This window comes from Papio anubis, chromosome 9, assembly GCF_008728515.1.
Source record: "Papio anubis isolate 15944 chromosome 9, Panubis1.0, whole genome shotgun sequence".
NCBI lineage: Eukaryota > Metazoa > Chordata > Mammalia > Primates > Cercopithecidae > Papio > Papio anubis.
Window position 1 is genome coordinate 97,354,583 of NC_044984.1, and position 16,864 is coordinate 97,371,446.

Genomic DNA, 16,864 nt, shown 5'->3' on the forward strand with positions numbered 1-16,864 from the left:
CAGGGCCAGATGCATTGAGATGATCAAGTAAAGTAGGACCTGATGTATCCATTATAGGTAGCAAAATAGAGTCAGGGGTGAGTGTATTAGTCTGGGTTCTCCAGAGAAACAGAACCAGTAAGAGATTAGATGTAGATGGACATGTATTTCAAGAAATTAGCTCAGGTGGTTATGGAGGCTGAGGAGTCCCAAGATCTGCAGTTGACAAACTGTGGACCCAGACTACAGTTCCAGTATGAGTCTGAGTCCAAAGTTAGGAGAAGACTGCTGCCCCACCTCTAAGACAGTCAGAGAGAGTAAGTTCTCCTTCACTCATTCTCAGTCCCTCAACAGATTGGATCAGGCCTACCCACAATCTTTACTCAGCCCACCTCATCCAGAAAGACTCCCACAGACACACTCTGGGCACTCCAGAGGGAAGAGTGGGAGATAAATGAAACTGTGGGTGTCGACTAATGTTCAAAAAATTTGGCAGAGAGCTAAAGGTGGTCACAAGGTCAAAGAGTGTATCAGCTTTCTTTTAGGATGGGAAGGTAAGCATTTTATAAGTTATAGGTTTATGAGTTAATCAATCAAGCTTTCCTGAGTTGGGGGAGACCAGATTGGGAAGAAATAGAGCTCAGGAAAGGAGGTTGGAGAGAGGCAGGGCAGAAGTGAGGATAAGGAAGAATCAGAGGATGAAGCTACACAGTAGGAATGGAAAGTTAAGATTTCCAAAGTGGGGCTCTTCTGAATAAAGGCAAAGCCCAAGATGCAGCCTTGAAAGGGGTGACTGAAGAGGAATGGAGGTTAAGGCTACTGGAGTGGAGAAAGCCAAGGAAGCGAAAGGCTCCGGGGCTGGGTACGTTGTTCCTGTGGCTCTTTTCTTCCCCCTGCAAGTTTCTGACCATTCTTCAGGGCCTGTATCAGAGGCCATCTTTGTAATAACTTACTGAGCCTCTCCTCCCATTCAAGTCACTAGGGCATCCTCTTACCCAAATAAAGTATTAACATATTTACATGACTAGTTTAACTTCTTTATCAGAAGATATTAGTTCTTCATGAGTCTGAGTAATGGAGACTGTCTTATCACCCCGAATACCTCTAGAGAAATAGTTCTTTATCTTTAGTATACAAAAGGACTACCAAGTAGCTTGTTAAAAGAGCCGATTTGCCAGATTCTGATTTGGTGGATCTGGGATAAAGCTTCGGAATCTGAATATTAACAAACATCTCAGATATCTCTAATGGGAGTATCAGGGGAGAACGGCATTCAGTCCGCACAATGCTCTATGGTTGCACCAAATTGTATGGAGAAGAATTAACAGAATAGAATCCAGTAGTCCTGAATGAATCAAGTTGCAAATGTTCACAGTCCCAGCTGCAGTTTGAGAAACAACCGGCAGGTGGCGAACGACCCACACAACTAGCAGAAATTACAGCTGCTCGGGATCCCAATTTCCAGACCCAAAACTGCCCAGGAGTAGAGGAGAAACCTATTTTCCAAGTAATGCTGTCGGCGACAATGGTGAGTTTCATCTGTTTGCATGTGCATCCTGATGTGTCGATGGCCGATCTCTTGCCCTGGTCCCTAGGGCTAAAGTCATGCTGACCCCATGACATTGCCTTCTGGCTACAAAAAGCCATAATCCTGGCACCAGCAAGGACTGGTCTCACTGATGACATCATTTGCCCCCTGAAGGTTCTTGTGGTGGAAGGGCAGTGGGAGAAGAACAGCAAAACAAGTTTGTCTGTTCAAAGAATGGTTGCCACTAGAGGATTATGTGGTCCACACCTGTATTCTCTATTTAGTCAGAGGGGAGGCATCTTACTCAACCCCCTCATTTTATAGAGCCTGAGAGAGGATGAGCAACTTTCCAGAGGTCACAGAGCTAGAAAGTTCCAGGATCTTCTGGGATCTGTCTCTTTAAGTGACTTGCCTTTTCACTGCACCTAACAGTAAGGTGTGGCAACGGGTGTGTGTATGTTGAAATCATTAGTGTCTGCTCATGAATTGTTACATAGGAGAAGCTTGGGGTGACCATCTGGTTGGGCAAGAGGGGCTGGATGACATTAGGATGTGTTTGCATAACAAGTCCGGCACTTTTTCCTAGATTGTGTGTTTATTTGGGGGTAGTCTGGCAGATGCAGGAGGGTGGGAGTTCAAAAAGAAGGGAGCACAGGGAAGAAGATTCTCCATGGCTGCCCCCACTGCATGTTTTAATGGACTTTCTTATACATCTCCTTTAATGTCTACTAAGTCACAAATTTATTGAAGGCACTCATTGAGTCTTATTACCCTCTGATTATGTTTCATAGTTATTTGATGAATCAATGACCATGTCAACCTTGATCATTTTCAGATCTAAACAGTTTCTAACATCTTAGATGATTAGCATATACCTCATGTTATCTATTCCTGTCTGTTTGTACTTGTTCAACACATATCCAGTGTTTACTATGTGCACCATTGTCAGCATTTTACAAACATCAACTTATTTAATCTTGTCTTTGTTGCTGTTTCCTAAACAGTCCATGACGGTGACTATCTACTATTAGAAATCCTTCTCTTCCTCTGTTTTCCTCTTCCTCTCCAAAGGACTGAAAATCAGTTACTGGTCGTTGCCTGTTTTGCAAATACTTGGCCTGGGGAAGAGTGGTGGGGAGGGATGAAATAGTTAACTAGCTGACCTGGGGCGCACAGTTTCCCTGGCAGATGCTGCGCTCAGGCTGCGGCTGCTTCCTCCTGAATCTGTTAGGAGTACACTTTCCCTTTGCCCTCGGGGCCAGCGTCCAGGTTTGCCCCGGTGCTGGAGACAGCTCCAGCCACGAAGCTGATTTATAGGCCAGAGCATTCCCAGGCCGCACCGCAAGGAGTCGGGCTGAGCTTGGACTTTGGGGAGGTGGTGATGGACACAGGACACGTGGCCACACAATGGGGACACACGACTGACCTCAGTCACTTCGGTAAACTGCCCTTGCTTTCCGGAGGCGGCAGGAACGTTTCAGGAGCTCCAAGGCTCTAGGCGCCTGCCTTCCTCGCCCCAGCAGGTAGTCCCCTCGCCCTGTTGAACGCAAGGGCATCCAAGGGCGCGCAAGCCCCCAAGAGCTCTCAGAGGTCCCTGACCCTGAGCGTTAAAGCCCTTCCTCGTGGATGAGACCCTTGGTGTGTTCCACCCGCTTGGAGGCTGAGACTGGCCAGGACGCGCTGAGAACGAACTTTCCGCGCAGGTCAGATATAGGCACTCAGGGGTTTTGTGACGTCACAGTGCCGTCGGGCCCGGTGAAAGGCAAAGGAAGGGTCAAAAACGGATAGTGTGTGTGTTGTGTGGCTGAAGTGCGGGCATGTGAGAAAAGGGAAGTCAGAGGAATGGGGGAAGGGATTTGGGGACATGAATTTGAGAAGGAGCAATCAAGTTTGTGCGTGGAGGGTAGGGGGAAGCAGGATTTTTTCTTTTTCCCTCCTATATGCAAACTGTCACTTCGGGTTAGCGTGAACCCTTATCTGGCTCATTAGCATGAGCTGTGGCTAACACGCTTAAACCCTCTAATTATTTATTATGCCGTCACGGAGCGGGTTGCAACTCCACCCCGGGGCGCACTTTCGGGAACCTGCAGAGCTGGGCACCGCACGGGGGCCGGGGCACAGCTCCTGGTCCGGCTGCGCGCTACCAGGGAGACCCCTCACGACTCAGGAGCCCCACGGGGCACTGTTCTGAGGGTCAACGAAGCAGAGTTGTTGGGGGTCTGTCTGGAATGGCTTCTCACCAACATTCATCCCCTAGTAGTACTGCACTCGTCTGGCGAATCTACATAGCACCCTAATTTCTCCATTGACAACTCCAAAGACCGAAGTTGGAGCCAAGAGGAACAGACTTTTTGCAAAAATAAAAACAGAGGCCAAACCCGGTGCAAAGGGCCTGGGAATTGGGTTGAGTAGCATGTTGAGTACACTTTCCAGAAGAACCCTGGGGAAAACCTAAAGTTTGCTAGAGCCTTCTTCCCCCACCCCCACGTTCCAAGAGGATCCACAAAGTGGGGGTAGGAGATTTGATGGGCTGAAATCCGGTCGCTCACGACCACGGTTCTATTCAGAAAACAGTTTCAAAATAAGTTAACCTCTGTAGGGCGTTTTTTCCCCTCCCCTTCTAATTGTCCCCGCTTCCCCCTCCCCCTCCTCATTTGAGTCTGTTTTATGTTCCCCTGCGTTGTGCCAACTATTTTATCTTTATTCCTTCTCTTTCTCTCTTGCCATTCATTCCTTTTTTTGTGTGTGTGGCTTCTCTGGCTGATGTGCGGCTCGTTACCACCCACTGCACACTTGCTCCTGTAGCTGAGGTGTTTCTATACAAACTCCAGCGTCCAGTTGTCATATTAATTATTACACTGAGTAATGACTGAAATGGTCAAAATAAGGGGAGACTCAAGAGCGCTTTTTCTTGCAGCTCAAAGATTCAGCAAAGAAGCCGTGCAACAAAGCACTAATTGGTCCCCAGAAACACTCTGACAAGGCATGGAAGATAGGTTTCATAGAGCCCTTCGATTGTGAAGGGGGGAGAGCTCTGAATGGACTCCACGCTTCTTTTCTAAACTCTCTTGCTGAGCAAAAAATGGACCTCTGTTTGAATACTGCCCTGATCCTTGAATACTATACCCAGCAGAGAAAAAAATGCACCATTTATTGTAAGTTTTTTTTTCTTCTCCAGCTATTCAGGGGTTCTCTGTGAAGAATCAGCTGGTTTTGTTTACCGTGAAAGACCTTTACTTTATTTTCATTCTTGGAGGAGGTGGGGAGGAGGAGGGAAGGAAAGCCATGTGCCTAGACAGAGAGGAGCTGGCCTACTGTAACAAAATAGAGTGTAACAAATCCTACAAAAGTTTAGAATGTATTGATTCTTTGGAGAGCTATATAGATTAACGACTTTCTTTATGCTCATCCAAGGAAGGTATTTAATCATAATGTAAATGGGGCTTTAGAAAAAAATAAAGACTTAGCGTTACTTCTCCTTATTTGGAGAACTTCAAAAGGACTTGTGAGGGTGGCTGCAAATTACCTCCTCACCCTTCCCCACATTCCCTCCTTATCCCAAAAGCCACAATAAAATATAGTTTGTGCTTTTTTTGTTTTGTTTTTTCAAACTTTTTTTTCTTTTTAAAGCATATTGAAAAAGTGAATAGATTTGTTAGAAGGCTGAATTCCTCAATGCAGGTGCAAGCTTGGCTGCTGTGACCAGGAAGCTGAGCCAAGCCAAATACATGGTTTGTGCTATTCTGCCCCCTGAGCAGGCCCTCCAAAGCTGGTGCAGAGTCAATGCAGGCTAGGCAGCAATCCTTTCTGAAATTACCTTGGGTAGGGTATTCTTAGAGGCAGTAGATTGTGCAGTAACGTTCTTTTCTTTTCCCTGGATAGGGCAGTGTCTAGCACAGGCTTACAGCAGCACACAGCTCAGCAGGACAGAGGCCCTGTATTAATTATAGCTCCTGGAAGATGAATATTGGCTATGAATGCCAAGCACACTCACTTTTCTCAAAGCATCCATTGCTTCTGGAACTCAAGTCACCCCCAAATTCAAAGATTACACTTAAAATCCTGTAACAAAATCCAGAATCCAAGACTTGTGTTCATCCTTGTACCCCCTTTGCCCCTGATTCGGAATCTAACTAAAGTTAAAAATATAACTTTATTAAATTATTTGTCCAGTGGAAATCCTAGTTTCACTTGTAATATCAATCCCTCTCCCAAAAGAGAAAGCATAAATTGGTTTTCAAAGAGATGAGTCATATCTTCTTTTTACAGAGAGACAACACACAGTCAAGAGCACATACATAGTTCTTGAGCTTGAGCGAAGTTGGTATTGGCCTGGCCTTCAGCTGTGAATGGAAATTAAGGTGGCAGGAGACTCAAGGCACAAGGTCTCTGATCTCAGGGCAGCAGACCCCTGTGGCCACTAGGAAAGCCATCTCACCCTACAGATCCTGATGCTGAATGAAGATAAGGTCTAATCTGAAGTATGGTTCAGCTCCAGAGTGTTCTGATATAGGAAAGGGGCCTGAAGGTGCAGAAATTAAGTCCCCTATTGTATTGGAGGAGAAAAAGAAGCCTTCTCATCTTTCTGCAATGTCTGTACTCTGGTTGACACTCACCAAAGGGGATCAGTGCTTTGCTCTTCCCACTCCCCCACCCCCATGACAAGACAGAACACTGTTTGAATACTGCTATTTGAAAAAGCAAAAAGGCAATCTCTGATATGTGGAGAAACTTGCAAAGCAAATTACCCAATAACATCTGATTTAATTCTCACAACACCCTTGACATACAGGCAAAGGGAGTACCACCACCTCATTTACAAATGAAGGTATCAAACCCTCCTTTTGTGAGTTGTTTACTTCTCCCTTCATGTGAAGATAAATGCGACATTGTTCAAGTGTCTTAGCCAAGTAAAGTCCTAAGGACTTGCTCAGAATCAGGCCCACTGTGTGGCAAGGGAGCCACAGAAAGCAGAGCCCAGTGGCTCGGCTGAAGCCCCTTGCATGTGGAGGCCGCAGAACATCTCTATAGTTTATCTCACTTGCTACTGTTCATGTCTAAAAATTGGGTTACTATCTCCATCACTTTAATATGCCAGCATCACCACCATTTCTCAAAAATGACAGGAATTACTCACCCCTAGGTGCTGGGGCAGTGAGACAGAGTGGCACTGGATCTCCATTGGCTGGAGTGATGATCACAAAGCGGTTCCAGGAAGCCAAGTGCTGAGGCTGCTCCTGCCATACACCCTTTCCTGGGTGTGTTGTGTGAGCATGACTTCCTTATTAATCCTTTTCTCTCTAGACCTGGGCTAGAGTGCTCTACATACATATCTTTGAAATCTCACAACTCTTCGAGGTAGGTACTATAATTATTGGCATAGGTGAAATACAGACACCCAGAGTGTCTCAGGATCACACAGCTCTCAGGTAAGGAGGCCTGGATACCAAGTCAAATCAGCCTGCTTTATCTGGAATTCCATGGGCCTAGGGGAGCAGAACATGTGGCCAGTTCTCTCAGGTTGGGAGGAGGGATTCTAATCTAGGCCACAGTGTCAGAGGCAGGATTCTAATTTTGGTTCCTGAGCCTCCCATCTTTTGCTTCGCACTGGTGAAAACAACCAGGAAGCCAATATCAATGGAAAACTCTCCTTGATAGAATCCCCAAGGATAGAAATGCAAACCTCTAAAGAAAAATTATAGACTGTTCTACCCTAGGGTTGGAGGAGAAAGTGGACATGACAGTGTTGAGGTGCAAATTCCAGGTTTACTTGAGTGGAGAAAGGAGAATGCCTGGGTTCTTGGAAGGCTTTGCAAAGCATGTAAGGAAGAAAAACTTAGCATACTAGGGTGAGAAGAGTGAGGACAGGCTCAGGGCTGGCATAGGGAGAATAATGACAAATGTTCTGGTGGTTTTGGCCAGAAGGATCCTAGCATCAACTGTCTTTTCTCCTGGCCTGAGGCCAATGAGTAAGGCCACTACAAGACAAGTCTTCTTCACTACAATGCACTTCCATTTGGGCACCCATTTCATGGTGTGTGGGAGGGGAGAGGAGGTTCCATCCTCTACATGCCTGGTATTGAGATCCCTGTGTATGCATCCTGGAAAAGGAAACTGGGAACACGTGCTGGCTACCAGCAAATTTTCTAAGCTGTTAGATACAAGTTTCAAAATTAGCTGGTGTACATCCCTTCTGTGCAGATCAGAAAACTGAGGCCCATAGAGGCAGAGGGACTTGTTCAAGGTTATAAGGCACCATTGTGGTAGAGCTCAGACTCCGGACCTTTGTGAAGTGAGTCCAAGTTGGTAGGGAGCTTGGGGTTCATGTTTCAGCTTAATGTAAAAGAAAACACATCTAGATGATTCCACGTTTGCAAGACTCCCTCTCACTCTCACCCCGGACACTCAACTATTTTGCTGAAATAGAGTGAATGGGGCATTCGGACACAGCTGGGTCATGTGGGAGGTGAGTATGGAGTGCCTGAATAATTCCTATTTCTGCAAGTGATCTGAGGCTTACTGTGGCTGGGAGGCACAGGGTGCCCAGGCTGTGTTGTGACTCTGCTTTTGGGTGCTCACCTCCTATACTTCCAGAGATCTCTTAGCCTTTCCTGTGGTCAGGGATGTGGAGAAAGGCCCGAGGTGTGAATCCCACGGGGTTCAGCCAGTCCTGTGAGGCCAGCAAGTTACAGGTTACTATGGGGAGAAGAGGCTGTGTGGCTAGGAAAGGTTACAGAATTGACCTCTGTTAGCACGATTTGGTCCTATACCTCTCAAGCCTACCTATTCTGCAAAGAGGAAACTGAGGCAGAGAAGAGCGTTGATTCACTCCGGCAGCCGCCCGTCCTTACCGCCCACCATCATCAATATTGTTCCAGAAACACTCAGCCAGCCCACATACCAAGGGCAGCTCCCTGGGTCATCCCCGTTGGCCCTTTAGAAAGATCCATCTCCACAAAGGGGAGTTCAATTAGAACCAATTATCCGGATAATTCACCACAATCATTCTTGCATCCAGATCTCGGATTATTTCTACTGGAAAATCAAACGGATGATTGCCCTCCACTTCGTTCTGCCTATGTAGACGCGACCTGATACACGCCCCAGCCTCTCTCCGGACCAGAGCCTTAAAGAGATGGGGCCTGTTGCTCGGTCTGCTTTCTCTGCAGCGCCGCGTCCCCAGACGTCCTGAAGCTGGACAGGGTTCTGGCCAGAGAGCGCCAGGGCCGAGGGCCCAGGAAGGGCGCCTGGGCAGGCGCTGTCCAAGCGGTCGAACGACGGCTGCAAGCGCCTCCCCCTCCCTCGCGGCGCCAGCACGCGGCCCCGCCGGGCTCGGCTCCCAGTCGCCTGCCACCGGCCCGCCGGGCACACGCCTGGGGCGGGATGGGGGCTGCGCCAAGGCCGCCGAGGTGCCCGTGGCGGCGCCGAACAACCAGGAAGCTCCACCAGTGCCCTAAGCGCCATCACCCAACCCCCGCCCGGCGTCTTTCTTCTCCGAGGGTCTGGGAATATCCCAGAGCACTCCTTTCTTTATGATATCCCCCAAGCTGGTCCGGAAATAATCCTTTTGGGGAGGGGGTGGCGGTAGAGGGCGGCGGTAGGGGGTGATCCTACGGGGGCCAGAGGTCATCCTAGGGGGATGTCCCTGCCATATACACCCACCTATAGGACGGTTCACAACCACTCCTCAGTGGCGCTTCTCCTTGCCCCCCCATACACTTGCTCAGTTGTGGGGAACACATCCTAGGTTTTAGAGCTGAATGGGACTTTAGAGACCATATTCTGTGGCTGCAGACGAGGAAGCGAAGGCTTAGAGAGGATGCCACTTACGAGGAGCCACAGAGCATTGAGAGGACGCCTTGGGACTAGAACCCACGTTTTCACATAGTCCAGCACCCTTTTTCACTGTCCTGGACGGAGTTACCCCCTACCCATGTTTCTAAACCTCAATCATAATTTGCTCCAATTCCTAGGGTCACCGAAAAACCCGAAGAGAATAATAGTGAGGAGGGGGAGAAAACAGGAAAAGTCGAGCCCCACTCCATCCTCACCGCGACACCGCTCCTGTGCCAGTTTTTCTGCCCAAACCCTTCCCTGCGCTTTGCTTCAAGTTCTTAGCAGAATCCAAGGGAACTTCACCCCCAATCTTTCCACCTATACACCTCAATTCCTAGAGCCATTTGTCTGTCCTGTGACGCCCCCCACCCCCTTCCTAAAACCACCCCCGGCTGCAGCCCGCCCCGAGCGCGCCGCCTGTTTATTCAGCCGGGAGTCCGGCACGCGCCAGGCGCACGCACTGCAACAACAAACCCAGCTGAATGGAGAGTTTGCAAGGAGCGGGAGAAAGGAACGGGAGGGGGGAGAGGAGAGGAGGAGGGGGAGTTTAGGGAGTGGGTGGGAGGAGAAGATAAGAGGAGGGGGGAGTGGGGGCTGCAGCCGCTCGCTGCAGCAGCGGGGAGTGGGGGGCGAGGCGGGGCCAGGGCTGCGCGTGGGGCTGGGTGTCCCATTGAAAAGGCGGACGCACTCCGGCCGCCCAGCACTCTCTCACTTCTGGCCAGGGAACGTGGAAGGCGCACCGACAGGGATCCGGCCAGGGAGGGCGAGTGAAAGGAGGAAATCAGAAAGAAAGGGAGTTAACAAAATAATAAAAACAGCCTGAGCCACGGCTGGAGAGACCGAGACCCGGCGCAAGAGAGCGCAGCCTTAGTAGGAGAGGAACGCGAGACGCGGCAGAGCGCGCTCAGCACTGACTTTTGCCGCTGCTTCTGCTTTTTTTTTTTTTTCTTAGAAACAAGAAGGCGCCAGCGGCAGCCTCACACGCGAGCGCCACGCGAGGCTCCCGAAGCCAACCCGCGAAGGGAGGAGGGGAGGGAGGAGGAGGCGACTTACAGGGAGGAGAAAAAGCATTTTCACCTTCTTTGCTCCCACTCTAAGAAGTCTCCCGGGGATTTTGTATATATTTTTTAACTTCCCTCAGGGCTCCCGCTTCATCTTTCCTCTTCTTTCCCTCTCTGTTCCTGCACCCAAGTCCTCTCTGTGTCCCCCTCGCGCGCCCAGCACCTCGCGTCCCTGCTCGCTCTGATTCCGCGACTCCTTGGCCGCCGCTGCGCATGGAAAGCTCTGCCAAGATGGAGAGCGGCGGCGCCGGCCAGCAGCCCCAGCCGCAGCCCCAGCCGCAGCCCCAGCAGCCCTTCCTGCCGCCCGCAGCCTGTTTCTTTGCCACCGCAGCAGCAGCGGCGGCCGCGGCAGCCGCAGCGGCCGCGCAGAGCGCGCAGCAGCAGCAGCAGCAGCAACAGCAGCAGGCGCCGCAGCTGAGACCGGCGGCCGACGGCCAGCCCTCAGGGGGCGGTCACAAGTCAGCGCCCAAGCAAGTCAAGCGACAGCGCTCGTCTTCGCCCGAACTGATGCGCTGCAAACGCCGGCTCAACTTCAGCGGCTTTGGCTACAGCCTGCCGCAGCAGCAGCCGGCCGCCGTGGCGCGCCGCAACGAGCGCGAGCGCAACCGCGTCAAGTTGGTTAACCTGGGCTTTGCCACCCTTCGGGAGCACGTCCCCAACGGCGCGGCCAACAAGAAGATGAGTAAGGTGGAGACACTGCGCTCTGCCGTCGAGTACATTCGCGCGCTGCAGCAGCTGCTGGATGAGCATGACGCGGTGAGCGCCGCCTTCCAGGCTGGCGTCCTGTCGCCCACCATCTCCCCCAACTACTCCAACGACTTGAACTCCATGGCCGGCTCGCCGGTCTCATCCTACTCCTCGGACGAGGGCTCTTACGACCCGCTCAGCCCCGAGGAGCAGGAGCTGCTCGACTTCACCAACTGGTTCTGAGGGGCTCGGCCTGGTCAGGCCCTGGTGCGAAAGGACTTTGGAAGCAGGTAGGTTGCATTTTGGGGCGGGCGGGGGAGGGGTATTCTTGCCTTAGTCCTCCCTCTGAGTGTCTGTGGAAGTGCGGATGTTTCCAAGGAGATGGGGGAATTTTTATTTAAAGGATTTGTGAAAGCTGGTCGATTTCAAGTCCTAGTTTGTTAGTTTCAGCACTGGCCTCTGAAAATGGCTTTGCCCAGGTCTCCAAGGAGTGAAGGGTAGTAGTGAGGTGCAGAGATACTGGTGAACCGAATACTGGGACGTGTCAAAAGAGACGTCTACCTGACAGATTCTTTCCCCAGACCTCCATCTCCCCCTACCACTAACCTACACGTTCAAGTTAACCTCTCCTGTTATTTTCCTTATGTTATAGGGTGATCGCATAACCTGCATCTTTAGTGCTTTCTCGTCAGTGGCGTTGGGAGGGGGAGAAAAGAAAAAGAAGAAGAAAAGGGAAGAAGAAAAAAACGAAAACAGTCAACCAACCCCAACGCCAACCAAGCGAGGCATGCCTGAGAAACATGGCTTTCAGAAAAACGGGAAGCGCTCAGAACAGTATCTTTGCACTCCAATCATTCACGGAGATATGAAGAGCAACTGGGACCTGAGTCAACGCGCAAAATGCAGCTCGTGTGCAAAAGCAGTGGGCTCCTGGCAGAAGGGAGCAGCACACGCATTATAGTAACTCCCACCACCTCTAACACGCACAGCTGAAAGCTCTTGCTCGGGTCCCTTCACCTCCCTGCCCTCTCTCAAAGTGCAGTTCTTAGCCCTCTAGAAACGAGTTGGTGTCTTTCATCTCAGTAGCCCCCACCCCAATAAGCTGTAGACGTTGGTTTACAGTGAAACTATGCTATTCTCAGCCCTTTGAAACCCTGCTTCTCCTCCAGGGCCGGATTCCCAAACCCCATGGCTTCCCTCACACTGTCTTTTCTACCATTTTCATCATAGAATGCTTCCAATCTTTTGTGAATTTTTTTATTATAAAAAAATCTATTTGTATCTATCCTAACCAGTTTGGGGATATATTAAGATATTTTTGTACATAAGAGAGAAAGAGAGAGAAAAATTTATAGAAGTTTTGTACAAATGGTTTAAAATGTGTATATCTTGATACTTTAACATGTAATGCTATTACCTCTGCATATTTTAGATGTGTAGTTCACCTTACAACTGCCATTTTCCCTATGTGGTTTTGTAAAGAACTCTCCTCATAGGTGAGATCAAGAGGCCACCAGTTGTACTTCAGCACCAATGTGTCTTACTTTATAGAAATGTTGTTAATGTATTAATGATGTTATTAAATACTGTTCAAGAAGAACAAAGTTTATGCAGCTACTGTCCAAACTCAAAGTGGCAGCCAGTTGGTTTTGATAGGTTGCCTTTTGGAGATTACTCTTACTGCCTTTTTTTTTCCTTACTGTTTTATTACAAACTTACAAAAATATGTATAACCCTGTTTTATACAAACTAGTTTCATAATAAAACCTTTTTCCTTTTTTTAAAATGAAAATAATCAGCTGCCTCTAAGCTTTCTTTGACTCTGGTGCCCCTAGTTCAGTTTTACGAAAATGTCAAAGGGAAGAGTGGGTGGAGAAGAAAATGTTGCAAAACATGCTAAGTGGCAGAAATGACAATGATAAGTGCCACGGCCAGTCCCATCCAAATGGTGACTTTATGATGAATGTATGTGTGTGTGTGTGTGTGTGTACATGTATATACGTTTTCTTTCTATCCTGTGCGCAAATGTACATGCCCACCAAAAGAATAGATGATGATTGATGGCTGCATTATCCTTTGATCAAAATTTAAAATCCCTAAAAATGTGAACCAGAAAGAGAGGGTCCTCCACCGTTTTCCAATTCTCAACTCCATTCTGAGTTTCTCCATGTGAAACTATGGTAGGACTGGATGAAATAATGGAGACTAGGTCTGGGTGGGGAGAATGGTGGTTCTGGGATGGGGGTTGGAGAGGTATCCCTCTCCACATTCAAGCTCCTAGTGGTGAGTATGTTTCTCTTCCCTCACTTCCAGGCACACATTTTCTACTCATTTTCTCCAGTACACATACTTGCCACATTGATTTTAAGTAAAAGGCACATATGATATGAATTCATTCCAAACGGATTGAGATTTTAATAAAAAAACGCATTAGAAATGTGTGGTCGCTTTGAGACAGTGGTCTATCTAAGCTTGTGACTCTACCCGAATAGCGTGAGCTGCGTATAAAAGTACCCAATTACCAAGATTCAAAAAGAAATTGGTGGGTTTTTGGCTGGCTTGCTTCTTGTCAGTTAGCAAGGACGTGATTAGAATCCTACTCGGCCTCTCGCCGGCTCCTAGCTCGCCGCCTGCATTACTTGCAGATTCAGTTTGCGTGTCTCCAGCCAAGCGGAAAGCCGAGCGCAAAATGCATCTTACAAAACCCAACAAAGAACGGGTAGCCAGCACGTCTTCCAGAGTTAAAAATCTAGTCTGTGTTGGTACATCTATACCATTTAGTGGCACAGAATAATCATTTTTTAAAGCCACGATGCGCGGAGCACGCCACAGCGTCTGATGTCATTTTGCTAAATGACCCTCTATAGAATGCACATTGAGGCTTCAGTCCCTTTCAAAGAGATGAGCGTAATTAAGGAAAAAAAATCAGTAAATTCCTCATCGCCATAAATAATCGGACTTTCTGCCAGCAGTGGGCCAATTTAGAGCTTACTTGAGAGAAGTAATGCTTTTGTGATGCCTGCTTTTATTTTTATCTTCTCATTTGGAGGACCAGAGATGGGCTCCACCCCCACTGTCCATTTCTCTTTCCTTTAATTTATCTCCTTTGCAAGTTTCCAGATAAGGTATGCAAAGAAAGTGTAGCAAGTCACTTATGGCTATGAATATAACATTAGGATAATGTTTCAGCCCGCACAAAAGGGGATTTTTTTTTCCTTCTCCTGTGGAGACAGGTGTTCTTTTACTCACTTCTGAATGGGAAATATCCAGTCTCGTTAAACTCGAGGCAAAGTTAGTCGTTGTTTGCCACAATGTGAAGGCAAACTCGAAAAATTCACAAAAACACACACACACAATTTTGCCGAAGCTAGGAAAGGGCAAAGCGAGGATTGGGCAAAATCTCATTACATCTGCTCTAATCGCTTAGCAACACAAAGCCGGGGCTTGTGCGGCGAAGGGAAGCCATTCACAGCGCTCTGACAGGCCGCATTCAGCGCGCGTTAGTCAGCTCCATAAATCACCGCTGCCCATTGGCTGCGCGGCGGGCTTTGGAGCGGCCCTGGGCTGTCAGCGAAATACAAAATGTAGACCCCAGAGGCTAGCAATAGCAGCCTCTTCCCGGTCTTAGCCCCCACCTTCCTTCCTTCCTTCCTTCCTTCCTTCCTTCCTTCCTTCCTTCCTTCCTTCCTTCCTTCTTTCTTTCTCTCTTTTCGTTTCATTTCTTTTTTTTTTTTAAGAGAGAGGAGGGGAATGCTGGGGTAGAAAACTGCATTGACTTTATTGACTGACAAATCTTACCTATTCAACAATGGCCTGGAGACCACCGAGTTAAGACTGAAGACACGCTGAAATCGACGAGGAGGAGTGGGGAGTGCGGGAGAGAAAGAAAATACAGACCTGCCGCGGGCTGCAGAGCTGTTGAATGGCACACATCATCAGGGGATGGGAGAGAGCTATTGGTGCACAGGTTTCACCTCCCTGACACAGTTCTTTTAACATTTTAAATTGAGAGTAGAAGGGGATGCATCAAGAAGAATCTATCTCAAGTTCACATCAGGCAGGACCCACTAAGGAAGAGAGAAGAAACCATTCTGTGGTTTGCAGAGAACTTCAAAGGAGTAGGACTGAGATGTCTTAAGAAAGAGGGATAGAACGTGCCTTTCCACTTCGCTGTTCTTGCAGTGCTGGCGATGTTTAAACACAGAAGTAGCAGCCCAATTCGTTGATATACACAGCAGCTGGGTGAAGCCACGTAAAGGAGTTAAGAAATGGCTTGGTGGCAGAGATTACAAGCTATATGTAAATGTTAACCCCTGTTGCTGTTGCTATTCTTATCTTCCGGTCTTGTATCTCATTTTCCTGGGGACTGGTCAGGTGCATCTAGATCACAACCCAAATTGGATTCTTACCCACAAACCACGTAGAAAAAGTCTGATAATAGATGTGGTATCAAGGGAGATTTTTCTAAGATGCCCAAGTTGCTTTACCTCAAATGCCACCTCCTCCAAGAAGCTTTCCCTGACTACCCTCTTTAAAGCAGCTCTCCATTGCTATAATCGCTGTCCATTAATCCTATTTTTCCTTCCTGGCATTTACCACTATCTGAAAATGCTGTATCTTTGTTTGGTTATATGATTATTGTCATTTATCCCCCACTACACGGTAACCTCCCTGAAGCTAGGGACCTTACTTGTCGTGTTCACCGTTATCTCTCCCGCCCCTGGGAAGAAAAGGTATTTATTGACTACATGGACACATGGGGATGGTCTTCTCTGCTCCACGGAAAGTTGTGTTTCTCATTCTTCCTTTCCCTTCCACTTGCACTCTCCACCCTTCTCTGCTCTTCTCTCTGTCTCAGGAGGCAGGCTTATCTTTACGGAATTCATCACAAGAGTTGTGTGTCCTTCTGGCTTCCTCTTGGGTTTGGCCAGTGGGAGACACCAGCAGGAGGTGGCAAAGTAGAAGAGGAGATAGGTTGGGATATTTTTATCCCTGCTCCATCCCTGCCTAGGCCCTATTGCTCTGACAGTGTCTCTACTCCTTGTCCTAAGTCCAGGGCTCTTGTCAGGAGGCTTCTCTCCCACAAATACAGCTCTTACTGAAGTCTAGTAACAACTCCCTCCTCTTGCCCCTTAATTAAGGCCCAGAGCTGGTAACAGCTCTCCCTTGTTCCTAGTCTCTGGGTGCAGCATCGTTTTAGTTAACCTCACCAACATCTCTGTCTTTCTGTTAAACTTTTTCATTTACCCTTGTGCCAGTATCTCTCTTGCCAACTCTGTCTGCTACACAGGCCATTTCCCCACAGGATCTCATGGATATATTAGTTTTGTGTAAGATTTTTCAGGGACTCTTGGGGTTATGAGTAAGAAAAGTCCTAGAGTACGGATGAACCCAACTCCATGTAACATGTAACTCTAGAAACATCAGTTCATCTTCTTGAACCAGGAGTGAAGTCAATTACAGTTTTCTCTTCTGGAAAATGAGGAAAATAATACCTTCCTTTGCATAGATCACCAGGTGAACAGAAAATGAAAGGGCTTTAGAGCATCCAATGACTATATCAATGCAAGAGATATGTGCTTCTTACGATCTTTCTGAACTAGCTAGTGGAGTGGTACTGGGGACTTGCCATTAAGATCAGCAAAGCTGTTGCTGCTATTGGAAGCCACCCCCACTTTCTTTCGCCCATTCATTCGCCCTGCAATTTATGCACTCACTTCAAAGGGGAGGGACAAATTATTAAATCTGGTCAACATTTCTAGAACTTAATTGT

General features: G+C 48.2%; 1 protein-coding gene and 1 long non-coding RNA gene across 2 annotated transcripts; one reads left to right on the forward strand and one right to left on the reverse strand.

Moving 5' to 3' along the window:
* Positions 1–1,082: 1,082 nt before the first annotated feature.
* Positions 1,083–3,023, reverse strand: LOC103876018. Its single transcript, XR_635069.4, has 2 exons — positions 2,934–3,023; positions 1,083–2,625 (listed from the first exon to the last, which is right to left on the reverse strand). It is a non-coding gene; the product is annotated as an uncharacterized LOC103876018 (long non-coding RNA).
* A 6,995-nt stretch (positions 3,024–10,018) lies between these two features.
* Positions 10,019–12,886, forward strand: ASCL1 (achaete-scute family bHLH transcription factor 1). The gene is made up of 2 exons (XM_003907054.3): positions 10,019–11,381; positions 11,744–12,886. The coding sequence occupies exon 1, from the start codon at positions 10,618–10,620 to the stop codon at positions 11,332–11,334; it is 717 nt and encodes a 238-aa protein (XP_003907103.2). The 5' UTR covers positions 10,019–10,617; the 3' UTR covers positions 11,335–11,381; positions 11,744–12,886.
* The last annotated feature ends 3,978 nt before the right edge of the window (positions 12,887–16,864 follow it).